This window comes from Budorcas taxicolor, chromosome 4 (assembly GCF_023091745.1).
Source record: "Budorcas taxicolor isolate Tak-1 chromosome 4, Takin1.1, whole genome shotgun sequence".
In the NCBI taxonomy this organism is placed as follows: Eukaryota; Metazoa; Chordata; class Mammalia; order Artiodactyla; family Bovidae; genus Budorcas; species Budorcas taxicolor.
Window position 1 is genome coordinate 62,064,757 of NC_068913.1, and position 23,691 is coordinate 62,088,447.

The 23,691-nt window shown below is 40.0% G+C and overlaps 1 protein-coding gene across 1 annotated transcript in view; it reads left to right on the forward strand.

Moving 5' to 3' along the window:
* ELMO1 (engulfment and cell motility 1) overlaps positions 1–23,691 on the forward strand; it is a 573,172-nt gene that overhangs the window by 265,899 nt on the left and 283,582 nt on the right. The window contains exon 14 of the mRNA XM_052638458.1: positions 21,172–21,276. Within this exon, the coding sequence (XP_052494418.1) occupies positions 21,172–21,276 (105 nt within the window). The remainder of the gene's footprint in view (positions 1–21,171; positions 21,277–23,691) is intronic.

Sequence of the window (23,691 nt, forward strand, 5' to 3'; positions counted from 1 at the left end):
ACTTTTGCAAGGCTCATAAATCAAAGCCATAAGTCAGAAGCACTAAGCTTTGAGATTTTGACATGTCTTAGATTCATAAGGGTGAACCTTCCCTTCCCTCTTATGCTCACAAATATTGACAGCAGATTTCTTTTTCAGAACATCTGAAGTGAGTTAGTTTGATATTTAAGCGACAGGTTAAAAACTCTTTTCTTTTCTCCCCTAATGAGTCAGCTATTTGTTTTACACTAAGAAATTCAGAGATCAGATTTAAGAATAATCTTCTAATAGAAAAAGGGAAAAACAATGAGAGAAAATTCTAATTTGCGACCCAACTTGGTTTAAGTCACAGCTATTTTTTCCCTTTATTTGAAATGTGTAGTATTATAGTCAATACGTTACTAAGAAAAAAATTCAGAATTTGGAAAGGAGGCAAAGACTAGACTGGCGTATCCTTTCAGTGTGGTATTGGAGCATTAAAAAAAAAAAAAAAAAAGCCTGGCCAAAGATGATTCCATTCTCCAGGAGAGCATTCCTGTGTTTAACTGTGTTGTTTACTGTTACTAGAGCCTAGTGAGTGGGAAACGGTACACTACTGCGTTAGCTTTTAGCTGGTAGAGCTGCCTAGCAGGAAATCTTACCCCAAATATTATAATGCTCTGTAGGACATTAACTGGCTTTATAAGTAAGCTAGCAATCTTTTACTAATATTCTTTTTGCAGATGCTACAAACACCATGCTCTTCAAATGCACTATGAACCAGCTTTATCATCCTACTGGTTTCTTCATTACTGAGTTGAGTAAATCTTGACCCATGTTTGTTCTATATTTTTACAGAAGTCCTGTTATTAAAGTTTTGAACCTTTCCCTTTGTCAAGATTTTAATCTCTCTTGTGAAACAGTTATTACCAGTCACTATGAAATATATTTGTAGCTTGACAAGTGTGTGATAGTAGTTCATAGCAACCCAAAAGCATGATAATGCATATTTACCAGGTTCAAAAGTAGACTGCTGAGGATGTATGTGAGCAAGACTTTTACCCAGTGATGTCAACGTGATTAGCAAATGATTCTATTTGTGTGAATGGAAAAGCTTCAGGAGCTGGAGTTGGGCTTGTGTAGGGAATTGTTCTAGCCAGAGCTGGAACTGTCCACAGAATCCTGAGAGCCTTTTCAGAACAGCCCTGGGGGTTCAGGGGTGCCCTACAGAGGTAGATTTTGTGTTTACTCCTTTGGCAGCAGGAGTGGGGTTTTCTAAGCCCTTGACCATGTATGCAGTTGTTCCCTGGAGTTATCACCCTCGTCCTTTAGGGATCATCAGACATTAAATATATTTAGTTGGGTTTACCCTCCCACACGTTGATTATTCTCACATTATCCTTCTCCTGCCATCAGTCCTATTTTCTCCCTCTTCTTCTTTCTTCTCTCTGCCTGTCTATCCATTAAGGAATGCTCCCTGACTTGGAATGGTATGGCAGATGACATCATGTTTAACTGAGATATATATTTATTTGATTACTTCAGGGCTTTTTATAATGTCTTACAAGCGCAGTAAATGCCAAGCAATGAGACACACACAAATCAGTGGAGGGAAATTTCATATGTATTTGAACTTTGCATTGATCACCTCAACTGTGTACCTAAGTCATTTTCCTAAGAAGAGAATTAATGTATCTCAGATTTATGGTGGCTTAGGGACACTTATTTTGAAGTGACAGAATACTCAACATACAATGCTGCATTATCTTATGTAACTCAGCACCTGGAATTCAGGTAAAATGTTGATGAATGTATAAATGAGTGGAAAATGAAAATGCTATTGAATCTTTTCTGCCAGAAGTCTCTATAAATAGAACAAATTACTATGCAGGTGGGAGACTGAAATTTTCCACACTTGAATGCAAGGAGATGGGGAAGGTACAATATCCCCCCAGGATCTTTGGGGAACTTTTGATTCTTTAATTCTTTTCTGATTCTGTTGGCAGAATCCTGGGGTGAGGAGACGATTCAACAGTGTTGGGAAGAAGGCCCCTTTAGCACAGTATTGGTGAGATCTTTGAGTAAGTGTGGGCTGAGCATAGTCTGGGAATCAGTTCTGTGGGGCCAGTGAGAAGGATGAATTAATGGAAGCTGAAGCTTAAGAATGCAAGGACCGTTGATGTCTTAAAGGGAACCAGAACTAGAAAAAGGACCAGAATTTCTGAATAAGAGATCTTTTGGTGGAACGTGAGAGGGGACACTGATGCAATTCTAGATGGAAAGTGAATAACCCACAGCAACCATTTCCCTGGGGCTTACCTGTTGATCTGTTCAAAACATTTTCTATATGTTGTCTCACTTGATCTTCACTAAGCAAATGAGCGAGAATACCTACATAGAGTTATAGGTGAAGAAGTGGGTTTTTGTTATTGTTATTCAGTCACTAAGTTGTGTCCAGCTCTGCAACCCCGTGGACTGTAGCATACCAGGTTTCCCTCAGTTCAGTTCAGTCCAGTTGCTCAGTCATGTCCGACTCTTTGCGACCCCATGAACCATAGCACGCCAGGCCTCCCTGTCCATCACCAACTCCCGGAGTTTACCCAAACCCATGTCCATTGAGTCAGTGATGCCATCCAACCATCTCATCCTCTGTTGTCCCCTTCTCCTCCTGCCTTCAATCCCTCCCAGCATCAAGGTCTTTTCAAATGAGTCAGCTCTTCGCATCAAGTGGCCAAAGTATTGGAGTTTGAGCTTCAACATCAGTCCTTCTAATGAACACCCAGGACTGATCTTCTTTAGGATGGACTGGTTGGATCTTCTTGCAGTCCAAGGGACTCAAGAGTCTTCTCCAACATCACAGTTCAAAAGCATCAATTCTTCAGTGCTCAGCTTTCTTCACAGTCCAACGCTCACATCTATACATGACCACTGGAAAAACCATAGCCTTGACTAGACGGACCTTTGTTGGCAAAGTAATGTCTCTGCTTTTTAATATGCTGTCTAGGTTGGTCATAACTTTCCTTCCAAGGAGCAAGTGTCTTTTAATTTCGTGGCTGCAATCACCATCTGCAGTGATGTTGGAGCCCAGAATAATAAAGTTAGCCACTGTTTCCACTGTTTCCCCATCTATTTGCCATGAAGTGATGGGACTGGTTGCCATGATCTTCGTTTTGTGAATGTTGAGCTTTAAGCCAAGTTTTTCACTCTCCTCTTTCACTTTCATCAAGAGGCTCTTTAGTTCTTCTTCACTTTCTGCCATAAGGGTGGTATCATCTGCATATCTGCAGTTATTGATATTTATCCTGACAATCTTGATTCCAGCTTGTGCTTCTTCCAGCCCAGCATTTCTCATGATGTACTCTGCATATAAGTTAAATAAGCAGGGTGACAATATACAGCCTTGATGTACTCCTTTTCCTATTTGGAACCAATCTGTTGTTCCATGTCGAGTTCTACCTGTTGCTTCCTGATCCTTCAGTATATCCCAGAGTTTGCTCAGATTCATGTCCCTTGAGTCAGTGATGCTATTTCTTTTCTAAGAGCATCAGCTGACTTTGCATATTGCACTGGAACCCGCATTGGTGTCTCTCCAAGTCTGTGCTACTTACCATACCCCTTGCTGCCCTTTACGGGTGCTTGTTTTGCCCTTTGTGGTTAGCCAGGCCCTTTACTGAGGAAGTACTTGTCAGAATTGAAGAGACTTTCCTGCCTGTTCAAAGCCATTTAGGGTGAATTATTTGGAGAATAAGCCCCTGAACATAGTGGGCACAGGGCCCAGGTGGATGTTCTCCCAGCACTGCACTGTAGTCCTAGAGGTGGGCTTTTATGGGGTCTTTTGGGGGGGCCAGCTGTGCTCCCTTTGAACTGTTCCTCGATTTTTCCCATCTCACCCCCTGCATACAGTGCCACTGAGGGAGGTACCACCTGCACCAACTTTACTGATGAAGAGTGAGCACTTTGTGAACAAATAGACTCTTTCTAGCTCCTCTGTCTTTTGTCTGATATGTAAGAACTTGGCAAAGCTTCTTCCCTTCAGGGTGCTGAAGAGAAAATTGATCCTTTACTAGAAAAATGAGAGACTAGGAGAGGAAATTATGCTGTTTTGTAGAAAAGGGAGGAATTTATATATATATATATGTTCAGAATAGTTTTACAGACTGCCCATGTATGCACTCACTCTGTTGAAGAAAGATCTATTTGTGGAGGATTGAAATGTTCCTATTAATATTCCTTATCTAAGAGAAACAGAGGTATCAACTGAATTTCACTAAAGGTAATAGGAAAACTGATCTCCAAGGGTCTTCTTTTATATTTGGTTTCCTCTTTTGTTGTTAAAAATACATTTCATTTCTCTTTTACATGCCAGGATACAGCAGAGGGAAAAGATAGCATAATCAGTATGAAAGTAATAGCAAATGTTAGTGCCCATTTACAGTTCTGGTCACAACTACGTTTCATCTTACATTTTATTATGCCTTCATATTTAAGGTGCAAAGTCCTAAAATTATTAAACCTACTTCAGTTGCTGTAGTCAAATAACATTAATAAAATGTAGCCTTTCTAAATTTACATTGTAATGATGAACTATTTTACTCAAAGAAAAATAACTGAAGATAAAACGTTGATCTTCCCTGGTGGCTCAACGGTAAAAAATCTTCCTGCAAATGCAGAACTGAATTCGATCCCTGGGTGGGGAAGATCCCTTGGAGGGAAAAATGATAACCCACTCCAGTATTCTTGCCTGGAAAATCTGATGGGCTACAGTCCATGGGATCGCAAGTGTTGGACACGACTGAGTGACAAAGCTGCCACCACCACCAAAGATGTTCATGTGTGTACTTACAATTCAGATTTAATAGATAGTAACATTCAACTGTGGAGAAGGCAGTGGCACCCCACTCCAGTACTCTTGCCTGGAAAATCCCAGGGACGGAGGAGCCTGGTAGGCTGCAGTCCATGGGGTCGTGAAGAGTCGGACATGACTGAGTGACTTGCCTTTCACTTTTCACTTTCATGCATTGGAGAAGGAAATGGCAACCCACTTCAGTGTTCTTGCCTGGAGAATCTCAGGGACGGCAGAGACTAGTGGGCTGCCGTCTATGGGGTCGCACAGAGTCAGACACAACTGAAGTGACTTAGCAGTAGCAGCAGCAACATTCAACTGTATTTGGGGAGGAGGCATGATTAAGAAAACAGGACATTACAGATTAAGGCCATGTCCCCCTCTCTCCCCACCTGTCCTTATCCTTCTACTGTCTTATCATGATGCATATCACTTCCCTGCATGTTTTTGTACTTTGAAAAAATGGTTGTAGAAATTTTGAGTCTAATTTTCTTTACATATATGTCTTGTGATAACATTATCAGTTTAAAATCATAATGTGTATGTTTGAAGTTATTTTTTTCTGAGATAGAATTTTACAAAAAAGACCCAGTTGTTAGAGGAGGTTGAATTTAGTTAAAATAACCACCAAAAAATAAATCAGACTTTAAGAAGTTAGTTTCAGTTTCTCTTGTCCTTCACCCCTGCCCTCAGTCTCTGAGTAACCCGACAGATCCTTGCACGCTGGGGGTCCTTTAGGACCAAGTTCCTAGAGCATGTGATGTTTGCAAGATAACCAGGAGGTGTTTTCTTTTTTAATGTGGTAGTTTTTATTAATAATTCCATTCAATCTGTTTGCTAAGGTTAGGGGCAACATGGCATTCACATGCTATTTATCTAACATTTTCAATAATTCTTATCCTCTTTCAGGGTTTATTGCTCTCTCGTTGGTAGTGGTCTCAAATTCTTGTTTTTCAGATCCTTATTCTCAGGACTGAGACAGTCACAGTCATTGTATCTGCAGATGGTTATATTTAATGTGAGCAAAACCAAATCAAGCAGAGGTCACTTGCTTTTCTGTTGGTTCCTATGAGTGACAGCCAGGAGGGGAGATATTTCTGCCATGGTTTTGCTGATTTCTTAGAGGCAGGAGGTGTGTCATAAGATGCATTTTTAGAAGTTTGTTTTAAAAAAAATCTATTTTATTACTGATTTTCAAACTAAAACTGTGGCACTCCTTCAGATCTTTCTATCCTCAGCTCCAGCTATTCTCTTTGGAATTGTTTCCATTACATTCTTCAGGAAGCCATCTTCTGTCAAGAATTTTCAAGATAACTGGGGTGGATGCCTCTATTTAGCTTGACTATTTTTAGATTGAACCATGTGAAATTCCATTACTGCAGGTCACAAATGGTCAGATGTTGGCAGTTTCACAGTTTCCCTACATATTTGGGGAACCCTGAACATTTACACCTCTGAAGACTTTAGAGCTGAAGGGTCCCATCAAGATAATATTGTCCAACTGCCAGCAGTTACAGATGACCGCCCCTGGGCTGGCCCAGGATTGCCCAGTCAGTAGTGAAGTGCCTCACTCAGGCTGAAGCTGTGATTGTAGTTTCCTGACTAAGTGAAGTGAGGTGTGGACAGTCAGGCTCCAGGAGATGCTGGCTTAAAAGGATCGGGTTAAAGAAGGGGAGTCCTTTAAGCCCAGAGGGCTGTACCTTTTGTAGGGCTGGCAAATTGAGCAAATGTCGTGCAGTGGTCCAAGCCAGGGGGCCTCAGGACCTGAGATTGCCTGACTCAGATAAGGGACCTCTTCCTGGCCTTCTTCTGAGGGAAATGCTGTATTCAGGAGGCAAGCTGTTCTGTACAGGACTCACTTGACCAGGTGGAGATGAGCCTTTCTGCCCAGGTGTGTAACCTTGGGCACAGCTGGACATGACCTGCAGGGGGCCTTCAGCAAAGGCGTGGGCGGAGTCCAGGGTGAGACTCCAATCCATTTCTCATCTTTTCCTGCAAGATGGTCTCTGTTTCTTTTTAGAAAACAGTGGGCACACCTCTACTCAGATGTAAGTAAGAAGCAATGCATCTTCATTAGAGAAAATTTGAAAAATATGGACAGGTAGGGAAAAAAGTCTTCCATCTCCCTACCACTACAAAAAAATTACCATTAATACTTTGGTAAGTTTCCTTCCAGTTTTTACAAACTCACAAGTACATGCTAAGTATATATCTTGATATTGCCTGCATGTATATGTCTGTTATATATATATATATATATATATATGTAATAAGAATACATAGAGAGTACTCTACATAAAATACACAATGTCAAGGAATATATACTACTATTGAAATTCTACACAGAGCACAACATATATTTTATATTCCTAACTAAGTATTCTATGAAGATAATTTTTTTTAATTTATTTATTTTAATTGAAAGCTAATTGCTTTACAATATTGTAGTGCTTTTTGCCAAACATCAACATGAATCAGCCATGGGAGCATATGTGTTTCCAGAACCTCCCTCCCACCTCCCTCCTCATCCCATCCCCCAGGGGTCATCCCAGTACACCTGCCCTGAGCACCCTGTCTCATGCATTGAACCTGGACCAGCGATCCACTTTACATATGATAATATACATATTTCAATGCTATTCTCTCAAATCATCCCACCCTTGTCTTCTTCCACAGAGTCCAAAAGACTGTTGTTTACATCTGTCTCTCTTTGCTGTCTCACATACAGGGTCATCATTACCATCTTTCTAAATTCCATATATATGTGTTAGTATACTGTATTGGTGTTTTTCTTTCTGACTTTCTTCACTCTGTATAATAGGCTCCAGTTTCATCCACCTCATTAGAACTGATTCAAAGGCATTCTTTTTAATGGCTGAGTAACATTCCATTGTATATATGCACCACAGCTTTCTTATCCATTTGTCTGCCAATGGGCATCTAGGTTGCTTCCATGTCCTGGCTATTGTAAACAGTGCTGCGATGAACATTGGGGTACATGTGTCTGTTTTAATTCTGGTTTCCTGGGTGTGTGTACCCAGCAGTGGGATTTCTGGGTCATATGGCAGTTCTATTTCCAGTTTTTTAAGGAATCTCCACACTGTTCTTCATAGTGGCTGTATTAGTCTACATTCCCACAAACTGTGTAAGAGGGTTCCTTTTTCTCTGCACACTCTCCAGCATTTATTGTTTGTAGACTTATTGATAGCAGCCATTCTGACTGATGTGAGATGGTACCTCATTGTGGTTTTGACTTGCATTTCTCTGATAATGATGATGTTGAGCATCTTTTCATGTGTTTGTTAGCCATCTGGATATCTTCTTTGGAGAAATTCTGTTTAATTCTTTGGCCCATTTTTTGATTGGGTCGCTTATTTTTCTGAAATTGAGCTGCAGGAGCTGCTTGTATATTTTTGAGATTAATTCTTTGTCAGTTGCTTCATTTGCTCTTATTTTCTCCCATTCTGAAGGCTGTCTTTTCACCTTGCTTATAGTTTCCTTCGTTGTGCAAAAGATTTTAATTTTAATTAGATCCCATTTGTTTATTTTTGCTTTTATTTCCATTACTCTGGGAGGTGGGTCATAGAGGATCCTGCTGTGATGTTTGTCAGAGAGTGTTTTACCTATGTTTTCCTCTAGGAGTTTTATAGTTTCTGGTCTTATCTTTAATCCATTTTGAATTTATTTTTGTGTATGGTATGAGAAAGTGTTCTAGTTTCTTTTTTTTACAAGTGGTTGACCAGTTTTCCCAGCACCACTTGTTAAAGAGATTGTCTTTTCTCCATTGTATATTCTTGCCTCCTTTGTCAAAGATAAGGTGTCCATAAGTGTGTGGATTTATCTCTGGGCTTTCTATTTTTTTCCATTGACCTATATTTCTGTCTTTGTGCCAGTACCATACTGTCTTGATGACAGTAGCTTTGTAGTATAGTCTGAAGTCAGGCAGGTTGATTCCTCTAGTTCCATTCTTCTTTCTCAAGATTGCTTTGGCTATTTGAAGTTTTTTGTATTTCCATATATTTGTCCTAGTTCTCTGAAAAATACCCTTGGTAGCTTGATAGGGATTGCATTGAATCTGTAGATTGCTTTGGGTACTATACTCATGTTTACTATACTGATTCTTCCAATCCATGAACATGGTATAGTTCTCCATCTGTGTCATCTTTGATTTCTTTCATCAGTGTTTCATAGTTTTCTATATATAGGTCTTTTGTTTCTTTAGGTAGATTTATTCCTAAGTATTTTATTCTTTTCATTGCAATGGTGAATGGGATTGTTTCCTTAATTTCTGTTTCTGTTTTCTCTTTGTTAGTGTATAGGAATGCAAGGGATTTCTGTGTGTTAATTTTATATCCTGCAACTTTACTATATTCATTGATTAGCTCTAGTAATTTTCTGGTGGACTCTTTAGGGTTTTCTATGGAGAGGATCATGTCATCTGCAAACAGTGAGAGTTTTACTTCTTTTCCAATCTGGATTCCTTTTGCTTCTTTTTCTTCTCTGATTGCTGTGGCCAAAACTTCCAAAACTATGTTGATAGTAGTGGTGAGAGTGGGCACCCTTGTCTTGTTCCTGACTTTAGGGGAAATGCTTTCAATTTTTCACCATTGAGGATAATGTTTGCTGTGGGTTTATCATGCTGCTGCTGCTGCTGCTAAGTTGCTTCAGTTGTGTCCGACTCTGTGCGACCCCATAGACAGCAGCCCACCAGGCTCCCGCATCCCTGAGATTCTCCAGGCAAGAACACTGGAGTGGGTTGCCATTTCCTTCTCCAATGCATGAAAGTGAAAAGTGAAAGGCAAGTCACTCAGTCGTGTCCAATGCTCAATGACCCCATGGACTGCAGCCTTCCAGGCTCCTCCATCCATGGGATTTTCCAGGCAAGAGTACTGGAGTGGGGTGCCATTGCCTTCTCTGGGGTTTATCATATATGGCTTTTATTATGTTGAGGTATGTTCCTTCTATTCCTGCTTTCTGGTTTTTTTTTTTTTTTTCATAACTGGATGTTGAATTTTGTCAAAAGTTTTCTCTGCATCTATTGAGATAATCATATGGCTTTTATCTTTCAATTCGTTAATGTGGCATATCACATTTATTGATCTGCAGATATTAAAGAATCCTTGCATCCCTGGGATAAAGCCCATTTGGTCATGATGTATGATCTTTTTAATATGTTGTTGGATTCTGTTTGCTAGAATTTTGTTAAGGATTTTTGCTTCTATGTTCATCAGTGTTATTGGCCTGTAGTTTTCTTTTTTGTGTGTGGCATCTTTGTCTGGTTTTGGTATTAGGGTGATGGTGACCTCATTGAATGAGTTGGAAGTTTACCTTCCTCTGCAATTTTCTGGAAAAGTTTAAGTAGGATAGGTGTTAGCTCTTCTTTAAATTTTTGGTAGAATTCAGCTGTGAAGCCGTCTGGTCCTGGGTTTTTGTTTACTGGAAGTTCTGATTACTATTTCAATTTCCATGCTTGTGATGAGTCTGTTAAGAGTTTCTATTTCTTCCTGGTTCAGTTTTGGAACAGTTATACTTTTCTTAGAACTTGTCCATTTCTTACAAGTTGTCCATTTTATTGGCATATAGTTGCTGATAGTACTCTCTTATGATCCTTTGTATTTCTGTGTTATCTGTTGTGATTTCTCCATTTTCATTTCTAATTTTGTTGATTTGATTCTTCTCCCTTTTTTTCTTGATGAGTCTGGCTAATGGTTTGTCTATTCTATTTATGAAGATAATTTTTCAAGGCTGTGTAATGTTCTATCAGGCTTCCCTAGTACTCAGAGGTAAAGAATCTGCCTGCAATGCAGGAAACCCAGGTTCAATCCCTGGGTGGGGAAGATCCCTGGAGGAGGACATGTCATTCCACTCCAGTATTTTTGCCTGGAGAATCCCATAGACAGAGGAGCCTGGAGGGCTAAGGTCCATTGGGTCACAAAGAGTCAGACATGACCGTAGTGACTGAGCGTGCACACATACAATATTCTATAAAGTGATTCCCACCCCACCCCACCCCCACTGTGTAGTTAGCTAGTTCTCCTTTTAGAATAGCCATTAAGAAATGGGCTCTGGACTTATGGGATCAAGTCTAAGCATAATGTTTGTGTGAATGTAGGCAAGACACTTAACTTGTCTACTCCTCAATTTCTTCATCTTTAAAACAACCATAAGAATTCTACTGGTGTGGAAAAGAGAACACAGTCTCCAAATTTAAAAGCCAGGACTTTGCCATTTCAGCTGTGCTGAAAGGGGAAGGAGGAGAATGCTTATGAGACACAATCCAGATCCCTGACTCATCAAAATTGTAGGCAGTCTTACATAAAGTTATCTAAAGTATAAAAGTCTTATATAAAAGTGTGTCAAAGGTCTCTTCGCAGGTTTGCCTTTGGTTGGGAAGGAGAAAGGATCTGAAGACACCAAGGTGGGACTTTGCATCACAAATTAAGGCTACTAAAAACATTCCTTTCAACTTAACATTTTCAAGACACAGGATTTATTCAGTTAAAATTTAGTTATCTTTAAAATCAGTACCATATTTTCCAGGGGAGCAAAACATTAAACATTTCCTAGGGCTTGTGTTATCCAGGTACTAAACATTTACCAAACATTAGCATTTCTTTGATAGTTGAGATGTTTAACTTTGATTAAAGAGTCATTATTTTTCTTAACTCACAGCACTGCTGTGAAAACAAAACACTTAGAAAGAGGGTGGGCAAACTTTTCTTGTAAAAGAAGGGTCAGCAAGTAAAAATTTTAGGGCTTGTAGGCCAAATGCTCAAGCAGGTACAGATAATATGTAAATAAATGTGCATAGCTGTTTTCTGACAAAGCTTTCTTTATGAACATTGAAATTTTAATTTCATATAATTTTCATGTGTCAGAGGTAATTATTTTCCTTTTGAATAAAAACAAGATTTAAAAATATAAGAAGGGACACACACTTTTAAACTCACAACTCTACAGAATAGAGTGGTGGACCCAATCTGGCCCCTGGGCAGAAGTAACCCCTGGCTTAGAATAGTCCTCAGCCTTCATTAAGTGCTGTGTGTGTGTTAGCTGTGACACTTCCATGATTAGAGCTGTCATCACCATCATCACTAGCACCATGCAGTGCTAGGTCCTGGAGGTGGTGGGGATTGTAGTACACAAGCCCCTGCATCCCTTTGATCTCCTGAGAATCCATCTGTAGCAGCAGCATCTTGACCAACTCCTGGCTCCATCACAGAAAAGAGGTTTTGTCTCCCATGTCGGCGATGGTGCCCGTATCAGAGGCTGCCTGGAGAGCTGTGCTAGGCTCAGAGGGAACGGGTTCCCTGCGTGACTAGCAGGCCCAGCCCTGGAGTGAGGGTAGCACACGTTCTGTGTCCTTTGATGGACCTTTTAGCCTGTGCTCTTCCTGGGGATGGGTGAAAGAGGGAGACAGAAAAACCCCCTGTGCATAACTGATGCTAGTTCACCTCCTGTTTTAAAACTACAGAAGGTTGGCAAAAAGGGAGTTCTAAAAGGAGCAGTGAAAAAGCTGTGGGAGTTCAGGGAAGAAAGAGTAGGGTGTTGCTAGCAAGAGCCACGGTGCTTGGGTCATTGAGAATCCTGCATGCATTCAGATCAGTAGAAAAATTACAGATATCTTTATAAACCTTGACAGCATTATTTCATTATTCATGAAGACTTTTTTTAAAAACTGTAACCAGCTTCATTTTAAAGGAGATTTATTCCCAAGGCATTTTTAATTGAGTTTTCATGGTAATTCTTTGTATTGACTGTTAAATCAGCATACCAAATAAACAATATTAGAATTTATTCTTTTATTCAATCAGTCTCAACTCTGCTTCTTCAAGATAATGAAGTAAGAGTGAGCCCAGTTTTTCATAAATTGTATGCATAGCACTGCATAGCCTTTTCTGACCTTTTAAGAGTAATTTTTAAAAGGACAATTTTTTAAAAAACTTTATTTTATATTGGAGTATAACCAATTAACAATGTTGTGATAGTTTCAGGTGGACAGCAAAGGGACTCAGCCATACATATACATATTTTTTGACTAAGGAAATTGCCTTAAATCCAGAATTTTCTGTGTGGGAGCTTCCACAGTATGCATGTGGTGTGTGTGTGCATGCACAGTGTGTGTGTATGTCCATGTGTGCATATTTCAAAGCTGTATTGTTAAGGCTTTTAATAATTCACTTCTGAAACAGAAGTTTCTTGAAGCCAAGTAGTATTTTATTTTAATCTTTGGATGAAATTTATCATGTTTGTCTTCCATGGTGCCTTGCACAGTAGTAGAAATCCAAAATTATTTGATAAGAAAAGGGATGAGCCAGGGCTGCTAAGTATCTATTGTCCTTTGCTCCAATTCTCTACCCTTTAGTTCTCTGGAAACCATTCTGGCTGGACATCCAGTCCTTGCTTCAGTATTTCTGAAAAGGCTGTTTTCTGCCAATTCTGCTTCCTATAGCTGCCCTTACAATGATATCAATCCTTGAGATGCCTGAGGACAGTAGTGATCAAACCCACAATTCCCATCCTACTACAAACCACCACCATCACATATACTTTTCCCCCTGGGCTAAAGATCTAAAGTTCCCCCCCCCCCCCAACTTTTCTGACACATCTTTCTGTCCAGATATTTCTGCTTCTTCCTGGCTGCTCCTCTGTATAATTTCTTATGTGTCAGGAGCTGGTTCACAATGGGGGCCCCCCAGAACTCTGTGTTGTGTACAGGTATGGTCTCAGCTGGGCCTGGATCATGGAATTCTCTTCTGTTCTTCTGGTTATGCTCCTGTTAATAAAACCCAGCCTGTCAGAGCCTCCTGCCTGCCACTTGAAATTGATTCATCTTAGACTTATATTACCAACTCTAACTCGTATTTCTTAATATAGAATAGGTCATGAACTCCCCTAGGTTGCAGAACAGACCCAGGGAGGGGGTTCCTAGTGACACTGGATAGTAGTGGATGGTCTCACAGCTCAACTAAATTAGAGGTATTCCCTAAAAGATTAGTTGTGGACCTGTGGAAGGAAGATAAATGGAGCCAAGCTGAAGGTCAGGAAAACCAAAGAGTAACAGGTGGGTGAATGATATTAGAAAGACAAGCAAAGGTGTAGGAGTGTTCCAGAGGCCAGGCCAAGAGAAAAGAATGCACAGCTCAGAGGGAGGTCCAGCATGGAAGCCAGACAGTCTGTTGACCTGAACCCTTAGCATCTTTCTGAGTATTTCTTTCATGTAGATCCTTTGTGCTTTACCTAAAAGAATCAAATTTTAATGATGTGGAGCTGGAATCTCATGAATTATTTGTGAGCCAGATTTCCCTTTTTCTGTAGTAGATTTGTTCTTGAATTTTTAAAACAGTCTTTTTATGGGATGTTACATTTCTCCGATTAAACTTCTACTTGCTAATGGGACCCATCTTCCTATTCTCCAAAGACCTTTTGAACCTAAATAGGAAAAAAAAAAAAAAAAAAAAAGCTACAGGGTTGAAGTTGGGACTTTGCCACTTCTAACCAGGATCTTGCACGAGTCACTGTCATCTGTAGGCAGAGAAGAATAACATTTACCTCCTTAATAACTTGCCTCATTGGGTAGTTGGGAAGATTAAATTAAATCACCCCTTTGGAGTACCTGGCACAATGCCCACCTGTACCCAGTCACAGCTATTTTTCTGCTCTTCAATATATTCACCATCTTGCCCACTCTTAGGTCAGATTTAATAAGCTGCCTACTCTGTATTCATCCAAACTATTCATTTTTATTGAATTTAATGGAAAGAAACCAAGGACAGAATCCAAAGATTTCTAAGGGCTATGTCTAGGACTTTGAAACAGTGAGCTGTGTTGGGGGTCAGATAGTCAGATACTGTTAGGAACTTCCTCATATAACTGTGTGAAGCAGCCAGGTGAGAGAGTACTGAGCCTGTATCAATGTGAAGAGTGCACGTCCTCCCTAAAGCAGACATCACAATAAAAGTCCCTGCCAAACCAAACACTTTGATACAGGGAATCAAAGTTCCAACTCCATCAGTTGGTGAGTATAGGTCCCTAGAACTCCCTTGCATTGCGTTACTGTGCCTTTAGAGCAGAGGTTCTCAAAGTATGGTTCAGAGTAACCCCTGGAAACATGTATGAATGCAGATTCTCAGGCCTCAACCAGAAACTCTGGGGGTGGTGACCAGCAATCTAACTGAACAGATGCTCTGTTTGATTCTGATCATACTCAAATTTGAGACCCAATGATTTGGGAAAGTGTTCTCAATCTTGGCTGAACATTGGAGCTTCAGAAATCCAGTTGCTTGGTTTCCACTTCACAGATTTTGGGTAGAGCCTGGACATCAGAATTTTTCAAAGCTCCAAAGGGGATTTTCAGGGGCATCCCAGATGGATAAGTGCTGTTGTAGGAACCTGTTGAAATGCCCACATAGCCTTTCTCCTGGGTTGGAAGAGGAGGAGTGGAAGGCATGCACAGTTTGGCACAACTCCCACGTGACCTTGTGCAACCATCAAAACCTGCTTCCCCTTGGAGAACATAACCTTAATTTACCAGCCTCAAGAAATAGCCTTGATGGAGCTTGTCCTAGACTGAATGAATATTCACTCAATGTGATTTGTTTTAAAGGTTGCTTTTAATGCTATATTTGTTCAGCAAATGTAGGCACTCATATAGCACAAATATTAACTCCTAAATCCTCATAGGCTTTCTCTGCGATATGCCATCTGGCAGGCATTATTGTAATCATCTCTTTATTATCCACACTAATGAAGGACTAGCATGGCATTGGTAATTGAAAAACACAGATCATTTAAAAATCATTCAGGCTCGTGCCAGCACTGCTTCCCCAACCAGAAAGCATTCAGGAGTAAAAAATATTGACTGATTACAGGTTCCTCCCTTCCCTGTGGAGGTACTAATATATATTATTTTAGTCAGAAATGTGAGAAATAGAAGTGAGAGGCTTCTAATTTATAATTTCTTTTTCTAAAATGGAAATTTCTGTTTTCTCAATAAGAGGCCAAAGCACAAAGCAGATAAACAGCAAGTATATTTATAATGCATCACACCCTGGAACCAGTCAGTTTAAAGCATGATACTCAGGGGATCATGGGACTCAGGGATACTCAGAGAAGCTGCATGGGACTCAGGGGATGAGTGGATATGGATTCCAGATCTTACTTTGATATTACTTGTGTTATTTGAGATGAGTCATTGCAGTCATCAGTAGGTCTCAAATTGTGGTCCCCAACCGGCAGCATCTGTGTCACTTGGGAACTTGTTAGAGAAGCAGATCCTTGGACCTCACTCCAGCCCTCCTGAATTAGAGGGGCCAGCAACTGGTGCTTCAGCAGAGGCTTCAGGAGATTTGGTTTGGATTTCTGCTTAAGTTGGAGCACCACTGTTCACTAGGTGCTTAGTTTTCTTAACTACAAAATCAGATGACCAATCTAGCTTATATTTGAAGTGCACAACTCTCCAGTGACCTCCAGTGATTTGGGCCTGGAACATATTTAAAGATTCTCTGTCTTAGACGTTGGATATGTGATTGAAACAATTCAACTTAAAAAACTGGCATGAGGATAATAGAAGACAAACAGATCTCTAGGAACACTAAACACAAACCGTACATAGGGTGCTCGCTATAAAATAAATCATGCTATCTTCAGTTGGTTGGTACCATTTTCCCAGAGTGAAAATTCTTGGTGCCTTGGAAACACAAGTGGCTGCTCCCCCTTTCTCCAGGGGCTTAGAGCTGTCTGATGTGATTCAAGGAGCAGCACTTCTACAGGCTCTAACAAATGGCATTTCAGGAGGATGTACAGAGGTACACAGGCTTTGCAGTAAAACAAGGGAAATTTTCAAGTCATTTATCAAAGCACTTGCAGCTTCCATTTCAAGACAGGTGGAAAAAAAATAACATGGAACAAGAAAAGAAAATAAATCTGTATTCAGAGCATCTCATAAATAAGGAAGGAACAGGGGAACTGTTGGCCTTGCTGGGTTCTCAGATTATTTTCGTCACAGTATAGAGAGCTCTCGAATGTTTTGGCAAGTAATTCTTATACTTTTTCCATTATCAGAATCTATGCTTGTAAAATAATTTCACTGGCTGTTAAAACAAAAAGAGAAAGAGGAAACAATCATTTCAAGGAGAGAGAGGCTGAAAGAATAATAACCAGAGTTAAAAAGACAGAGACAGAAAAAGAGTATAGTTCACTCATAAGGCAAGTTATTTTTTAATCTAAAATGCATTGACGCTTCATAATTTAGAGCAAGTCATAGAAAATCAAAGGCAGTTTTCTAATTGACTTTGGTTTAATAAGAGCCTATTTGTTGGAGACAATAAGACCTGGTTTATTGAACATGAGAGAGACTCTGGTCTGTTATATCTGGGGGGGGATGGAGAAATTAGAGCTTTTATTGAAAAGGATGGATCACAGGCCCACTTTGCCTGAACAAAGCGTTGACTGAGGAAAACTATGACTGAGAACCTGCATTGGACATCTCTGTAAAATTTCCAAAGGTGTCTGGTTGAACAGCAACGTGACACTGAAATCCTGGTTTAAAGCCTGGGACCTTAGTTCAGATTCTGGTTCTGCCACATCCTGGCTCTAAAACTCAGCAAGCTACCCAGATGCTCCTTGCCTCAGTTTTCTACTGTCAATGGAGGAGAATAATAAGACCCCCTCTGTAGGAATTTTATGAGGATTAAGAGTTAGCACCTTCAGGGTGCGTCATATAACACCTAGCAGAGAGCAGGCATTATTTTATTGGGACTATTTGCTAAATAGCCACATGAATCTTTAAAAGAGCTATAAAAATATAATTTTTCTTTACTGTAAGACCATTGAAAGCAGCAATGCCCTATTTGATACCCCCATTGTATGCCTAAGGAAGTGTGTAATTGACTGAAAGAGGTTTCTAGAGGGTCCTGGGAGCACTGTTCAAACAAGACTGATGACCCTTGACCCACAGGGCCTTCTACTTGGTCAGCTTCACTAACACATAGCTTTGGAGGGTTGTTCAAACTAGATTCAGAGAAACTGATTTCTTTTTCAGATGATTGTCTTTCCATATACTTATTTTTGGAATAGATTCATAGACCAACACTAGAAATAAGTCTGAAGTAAATGTCATGTTTTTCTCTTTTATCTGGCACACTCTCCTTTGTTGGCTCGACCATGCTGTGTAGCAGCTAATATTGATTAGCCTACTTTTTTCTCAAGCTTTTCTCAGGCTATATAAAGTATAAATGGCTAGCAGTACCAAAATAAATGCATTCAACGTGTAAAGGAAAAAAGTAGAAACAAAAGCATGTGGAAACTTGTTGTCCAAGCAAGACATTGCCTGCACTTCCAAGTTCAAGTTGCAAGTTCCTGGGCAAGAGTCTTATCTCATCTGAGCTGCAGTTTCCTCATCAATAAAATTCATGCAGCCACTATGGAAAACAGTATGGTGCTTCCTCAAAAAACTAAAAATAGAACTACCATATAACCCAGCAATTCCATTCCGGGGTATATGTCCAAAGAAAACTGAAACGCTAATTCAAAAAAATACATGTATCCCAGTGTTCATAGCAGCATAGCCAAGATATGAAAACAACCAAAGTGTCCGTCCACAAACAAATGGGTGAAGAAGGTGACGTAGATGTAGATATATGTGTGTATACACACACACACATAGATACATACAATGGATTTCCACTCAGCCATAAAAAAAATAAAAGTTCACCATTTTCAACAACATGGATGGACCTGGAGGATGTTAGTCAGATGGAGAAAGACGAATACTGTATGCTATCACTTATGTGTGTAATCTGAAAAAGAAGACAAATGAATGACTAGAACAAGACAGAAAAAGACTCACAGGTATAGAGAACAAACTGGTGGTTACTAGTGGGGAGAGTGAAGCAGGGAGGGGCAGAATTGGAGTATGGGATTAAAAGATACAAACTACTATGGAGAAAATAAAATATACAAGGACATATTGTATAGCCCAGGGAATATAGCCAATATTTTCTAATAACTTTAAATGTTGACATCAATATGATGTAAATCAACTATACTTCAATAAAATGTACATGTAAGGAAAAATATGAGATGAATTTTGGAGTTTTCTACTCCAGAGTTAAACAAAAATAAAACAGCATTGTATTATTAAAAATTAATAAAATGAGAATAATAGTGCCCACCACCTATTTATTAGATGAGAGAACCCTAGTGAAACCCAAACTAGCGCTAGCCCTGAAGAGTACTCAGCAGATAGTAACATTTGTATGTTACTTGTGTTCATGAAAATTGAATACATTCAAGTCAAAATAAAAATGTACACATAATGAGGGCAGTTCTACTATTCTCTTCTAAAGAACTGAAAATATTACAAGATTTTCACTGCAAGTTACTTTTTAGACTACATCTTTGATCATTTATTTTCAGCGTTTTGCTTCACCCACCCCCTCACTTTTGAATACAGGTCTCACTCTTGTACACCAGTGAGTATCAGATTAAGGCTGAATCTCACTGCATTTGACATGCTTAGTGATTTTCACTTTTGTTACAGTTTTATTTATTTTATGAAATATATCTTTCTTATCCTAACTAGTAGTACAAATACTAGTGGTATTTAAAAAATTTTTCAACATCTTAACAAACAAATCAGGTTAAAGTGCTAAAATAAAATATTGAAGTCACTGCTGCTGCTGCTGCTGCTTCAGTCATATCTGACTCTGTGCAACCCCATAGTCGGCAGCCCACCAGGCTCCCCCGTCCCTGGGATTCTCCAGGCAAGAATACTGGAGTGGGTTGCCATTTCCTTCTCCAGTGCATGAAAGTAAAAAGTGAAAGTGAAAAGTGAAAGTGAAGTCGCTCAGTCATGTCCGACTCTTCGCGACCCCGTGGACTGCAGCTTACCAGGCTCCTCCGCCCATGTGATTTTCCAGGCAAGAGTACTGGAGTGGGGTGCCATTGCTTTCTCCTTGAAGTCACTACATTGGCCCAAATTGCTTTACAGATATGGACAGAGGTTTCTGAAAATTGTGGAACTGTGGCCAGTAGGCAGCCACTGTCCTATAATTTTTGATGTTATTAGCTCATAAAGCAATGTCAAATCAGCATGCAAAAGACAGCTTCTGTATATTCTTGAAGGAGGTAGAAAAGTGTGGGTTGTTTGAGCAAGTGAACAGAAAATTCTTCGTGTATGTAAATTAGAAAAAATACCATTGACCAAAATTTCTCTGGCATAGCAGAGAGTCAGACTGTTTTTAAAAAGTATTCAGGAACAAAATAAAAATGTGTTATTTCATACAAATTACCTAGATTATGAGGAAAGAGTAGTTTCTTGAATATCTCTTCAGCATTTCTTTTCCATCTCTTTAGCAGAAAAATGACTTCCCTCAGATCACTTGCATGTGGGCTAAGTTGCTTTAGTCGTGTCTGACTTTGTGGGACCCTATGGCCCATAGCCTCCCAGGCTCCTCTCTCCATGGAATTTTCCAGGCAAGAATATTGGAGTGGATTGCCATGCCCTCCTCCAGGGTATCTTTCCAGCCCAGGGATGGAACCCTCAACGCTTACATCTCCTGCATTGGTGGGCGGGTCCCCTACCGCTGGTGCCACCTGGGAAGCCCCCCAAATCATTAGCCATTTAGATCTGAATTTTCAAGACAGATGTTGGTGATTGTTTTCAACAATTGGCTGTGGAAAGTGGTTTACTGCCCTGACTAGGAGTCTCTGGTGGTGTTTACTGAGTGATCTTGAGCATATGGACAATTTGTTGGGCATATTTATAAGTATTGTGGGTTTTTTGTGTGTGGTTCTTGACACTGTATGGGTGAGAAGGCCAGAGCACTCCCTGGAAGAAGGCAGACGTTAGGACCCTGTGAACCTCTGAATTTTAAAGTCATGTGTCTGCAGAGACCTGTAAGTCTGGAGAGTTCACAAACACCATGGACTGGTGTGACCATACTTTACCCTCACTCATGAGGATGAGGAAGTTAAGGTACAGAAAGGTAAACGGCAGACATACAGCTTTATCCCAGGTCTTTCTTCCCAAATACTATTGGTTCCAGTAGAGCACAACCACCAGAAATAACTGTTTTTGCATTATTTTCTTTTCTTACAGTGTCACATGTCTAAGAATAATCCCATATTTTGATTTTCAGCTGAGTCTCCCAACCCTGAGTCTAGAAGCTGGTTTTGATGCACGTGTAGAAAGAAGCCCTCATTGCCACCCCAACAGGCTCACATGGAGATAGCAAATGTCCTACTTGATTATTTGGAGCTTGTCTTGTGGTACTTTGTGGTCTTGTGGAGGGAAACCAGACCTCTAGTGGTTGTTGATAAAATCTACTGAAGAACTAACCTGATCAAACCTTTTGTTTTAATCACAGAATCATGTCAACCCTGCCATGGACTTTACCCAGACTCCTCCTGGGATGTTAGCTCTGGACAACATGCTGTACTTCGCCAAGCACCATCAGGATGCCTATATCCGGGTAAGCATGTGGCCTCTTTCAACTGTTGTAGGTTTTCTGCTGAATTTGAATTTCTAACTTGTACATATGGAGGGATTACCCGTTAGATAAGTGGCCCCAGAGTTTTGCTTCTGTTATTTAGTAAAGTAAAAAATGAAAATGAAATGAAATGAACATCCAAGTAGGGATTTTTAACTTTTAGTTTTTTTTCACAAGATTACAATTTAAACATATACTAGATATTGGAAAAATATTTTATATAATTCAGTTATTTGATTATGGCAAAATCTCTTATCCTTAAATAACAAAGAGAAATGGAAATCTCTTAAGACTTCTCTGACTTCTTGAGAAGAGTCTCAGGATTCTGTCTAGTACTGCTCTGTTCAATCTAATGCTGGAGATGCAATAAGATAAACAGAGAAGTGTGGGAGAGATGGGGAGGGAGGAGAAATGCCTTCTTGCATTTCATAACAGATTAGTGAAACACCAGCTACCAGGGCAGATTCCTTTGTGGGTGGGGCTGAAGGAAAGTAGAAGGTGCCCAGCTCTGCGTCGGCAGGAAAGACAGAGTGTGAGTGAACTGGAGCATGGAGACAGTGACAGAGAAGGTCTGCCCATCAAGGCTGCTCCCCTGGAGGCTCTGGATTTGTGTTGACCTCTGTCCTCAGTCTCTAGAGAGAGGACCACAGTTGGGTGAGGAATATAGATCCATGATTGAGATGGAGGAGGATATGAATAAATGGGCAAGAGAATTGGTGAATGGTTAAGTGATGACTAGATATAAGCTTAGAAAACAGTCAATGAATGAAAATCCTAATGCACGAAGGCTAAAGCTGAAATCGGAGTAGGATATGAGCCTGTATGGGGCTTTCCAGGTGGCGCTAGTGGTAAAAGAACCTGCCTGCCAGTGCAGGAGACTTTAAGAGATGTAGGTTCGATCCCTGGGTTGGGAAGATCCCCTGGAGAAGGGTATGGCAACCACTACCAGTGTTCTTGCCTGGAAAATCCCGTGAACAGAAAAGCCTGGCAGACGATAGTTCATAGGGTGGCAGAGAGTCGAACACAACTGAAGTGACTTAGCACGTGAGCATTTACCTTAGACCTTCTCTGTTGGGTCCCTCTTAGCACTGGCTTTCTGGAGACCAGGGTTCAAGACCTTTCACTGTTGTTACCTGGTGATATAAATGTGGACCATTCCTTTTGAATGGGCCACAGTTTCTCCTCCAAACTAGGGAGTTTTATTCCCCCAGGGAGCATTTGGAAATGTGTGGGCATGCTTTTTTTTTCTTTTGGTAGTCACCATGCCCATTGGGGTTCTACTGGCCACAACCCTCTAAAACATGGGACAGTCTGCAGCATGAAAAATTATCCTACCTGGTAGTGACTCCTTTGAAAAAAAGTCACACCAGATCTGAGTTCTCCGTAAGCACTATCAGTTCAGTTCAGTTCAGTCACTCAGTCGTGTCTGACTCTTTGCGACCCCATGGACTGCAGCACGCCAGGTCTCCCTGTCCATCACCAACTCCTGGAGTTTACTCAAACACATGTCCATTGAGTCAGTGACGCCATCCAACCATCTCATCCTCTGTCGGCCCCTTCTCCTCCGGCCTCCAATCTTTCCCAGCAGCATCAGGGTCTTTTCAAATATTTTAACTTTATCTGTTTTTCTATATATGCAATTTGACAAGCTTTGACTTATATTGAAGCATTATTTATAATTTAATTATATGAAGGATTTTATGCATTTCTCTGAAAGTTTCATGCATTTCTCAGGTACTCAGAAATATAATTTTCCATAAGAAAATAGTTTTTTCAAAAAGTTTAATTTGTTTTATATCTGCATACATTTACTACACAGATTTTTTTCTAGGAATGTAATTGCTCCCACTGTAAATAAATTAATATTTTTTAGATACCATGTAGTATAGCCTTAGAGAGTTGAGTGTGAAAAGAAGAAGCCTATTAGAAATTGAATTTAGCATTAACTGATTAATGTTTGTGGATGAATGTTTCTAAAATTAGAATATTGATGCTCAATGTATTGTTAATTGCATAAGAAGCATATGTCTCAAGAAGAGTAATATAATATTTTAAGCCCATTTTCTTCAATGTGTTCTCTAAACCATCATAAGTTAAACTAACATCATAGCAACCTGATAGAACTTTATATCTGATAGGAACTTGAAAGAAAATCCTGTTTGAAAGAAAAGTGTGGCCCTTTTCATCCACATGCACTTTACTCTCTGGTTAGACATTCCAATAACGGAGATATCCGTTGTTTTCTAAAAAGTGTCCCTTTCTTGATGTTTTTTTCTGTGTCCTATCTGACTTCGGGGTCATTAACTGCTATTTGGAAAGCTAAAGCTGTTTATCTGAATGAACAGGAATACAGGATCATATATAAAATCTGAGGCATTTCAAAGGAAGTTTTTAGAT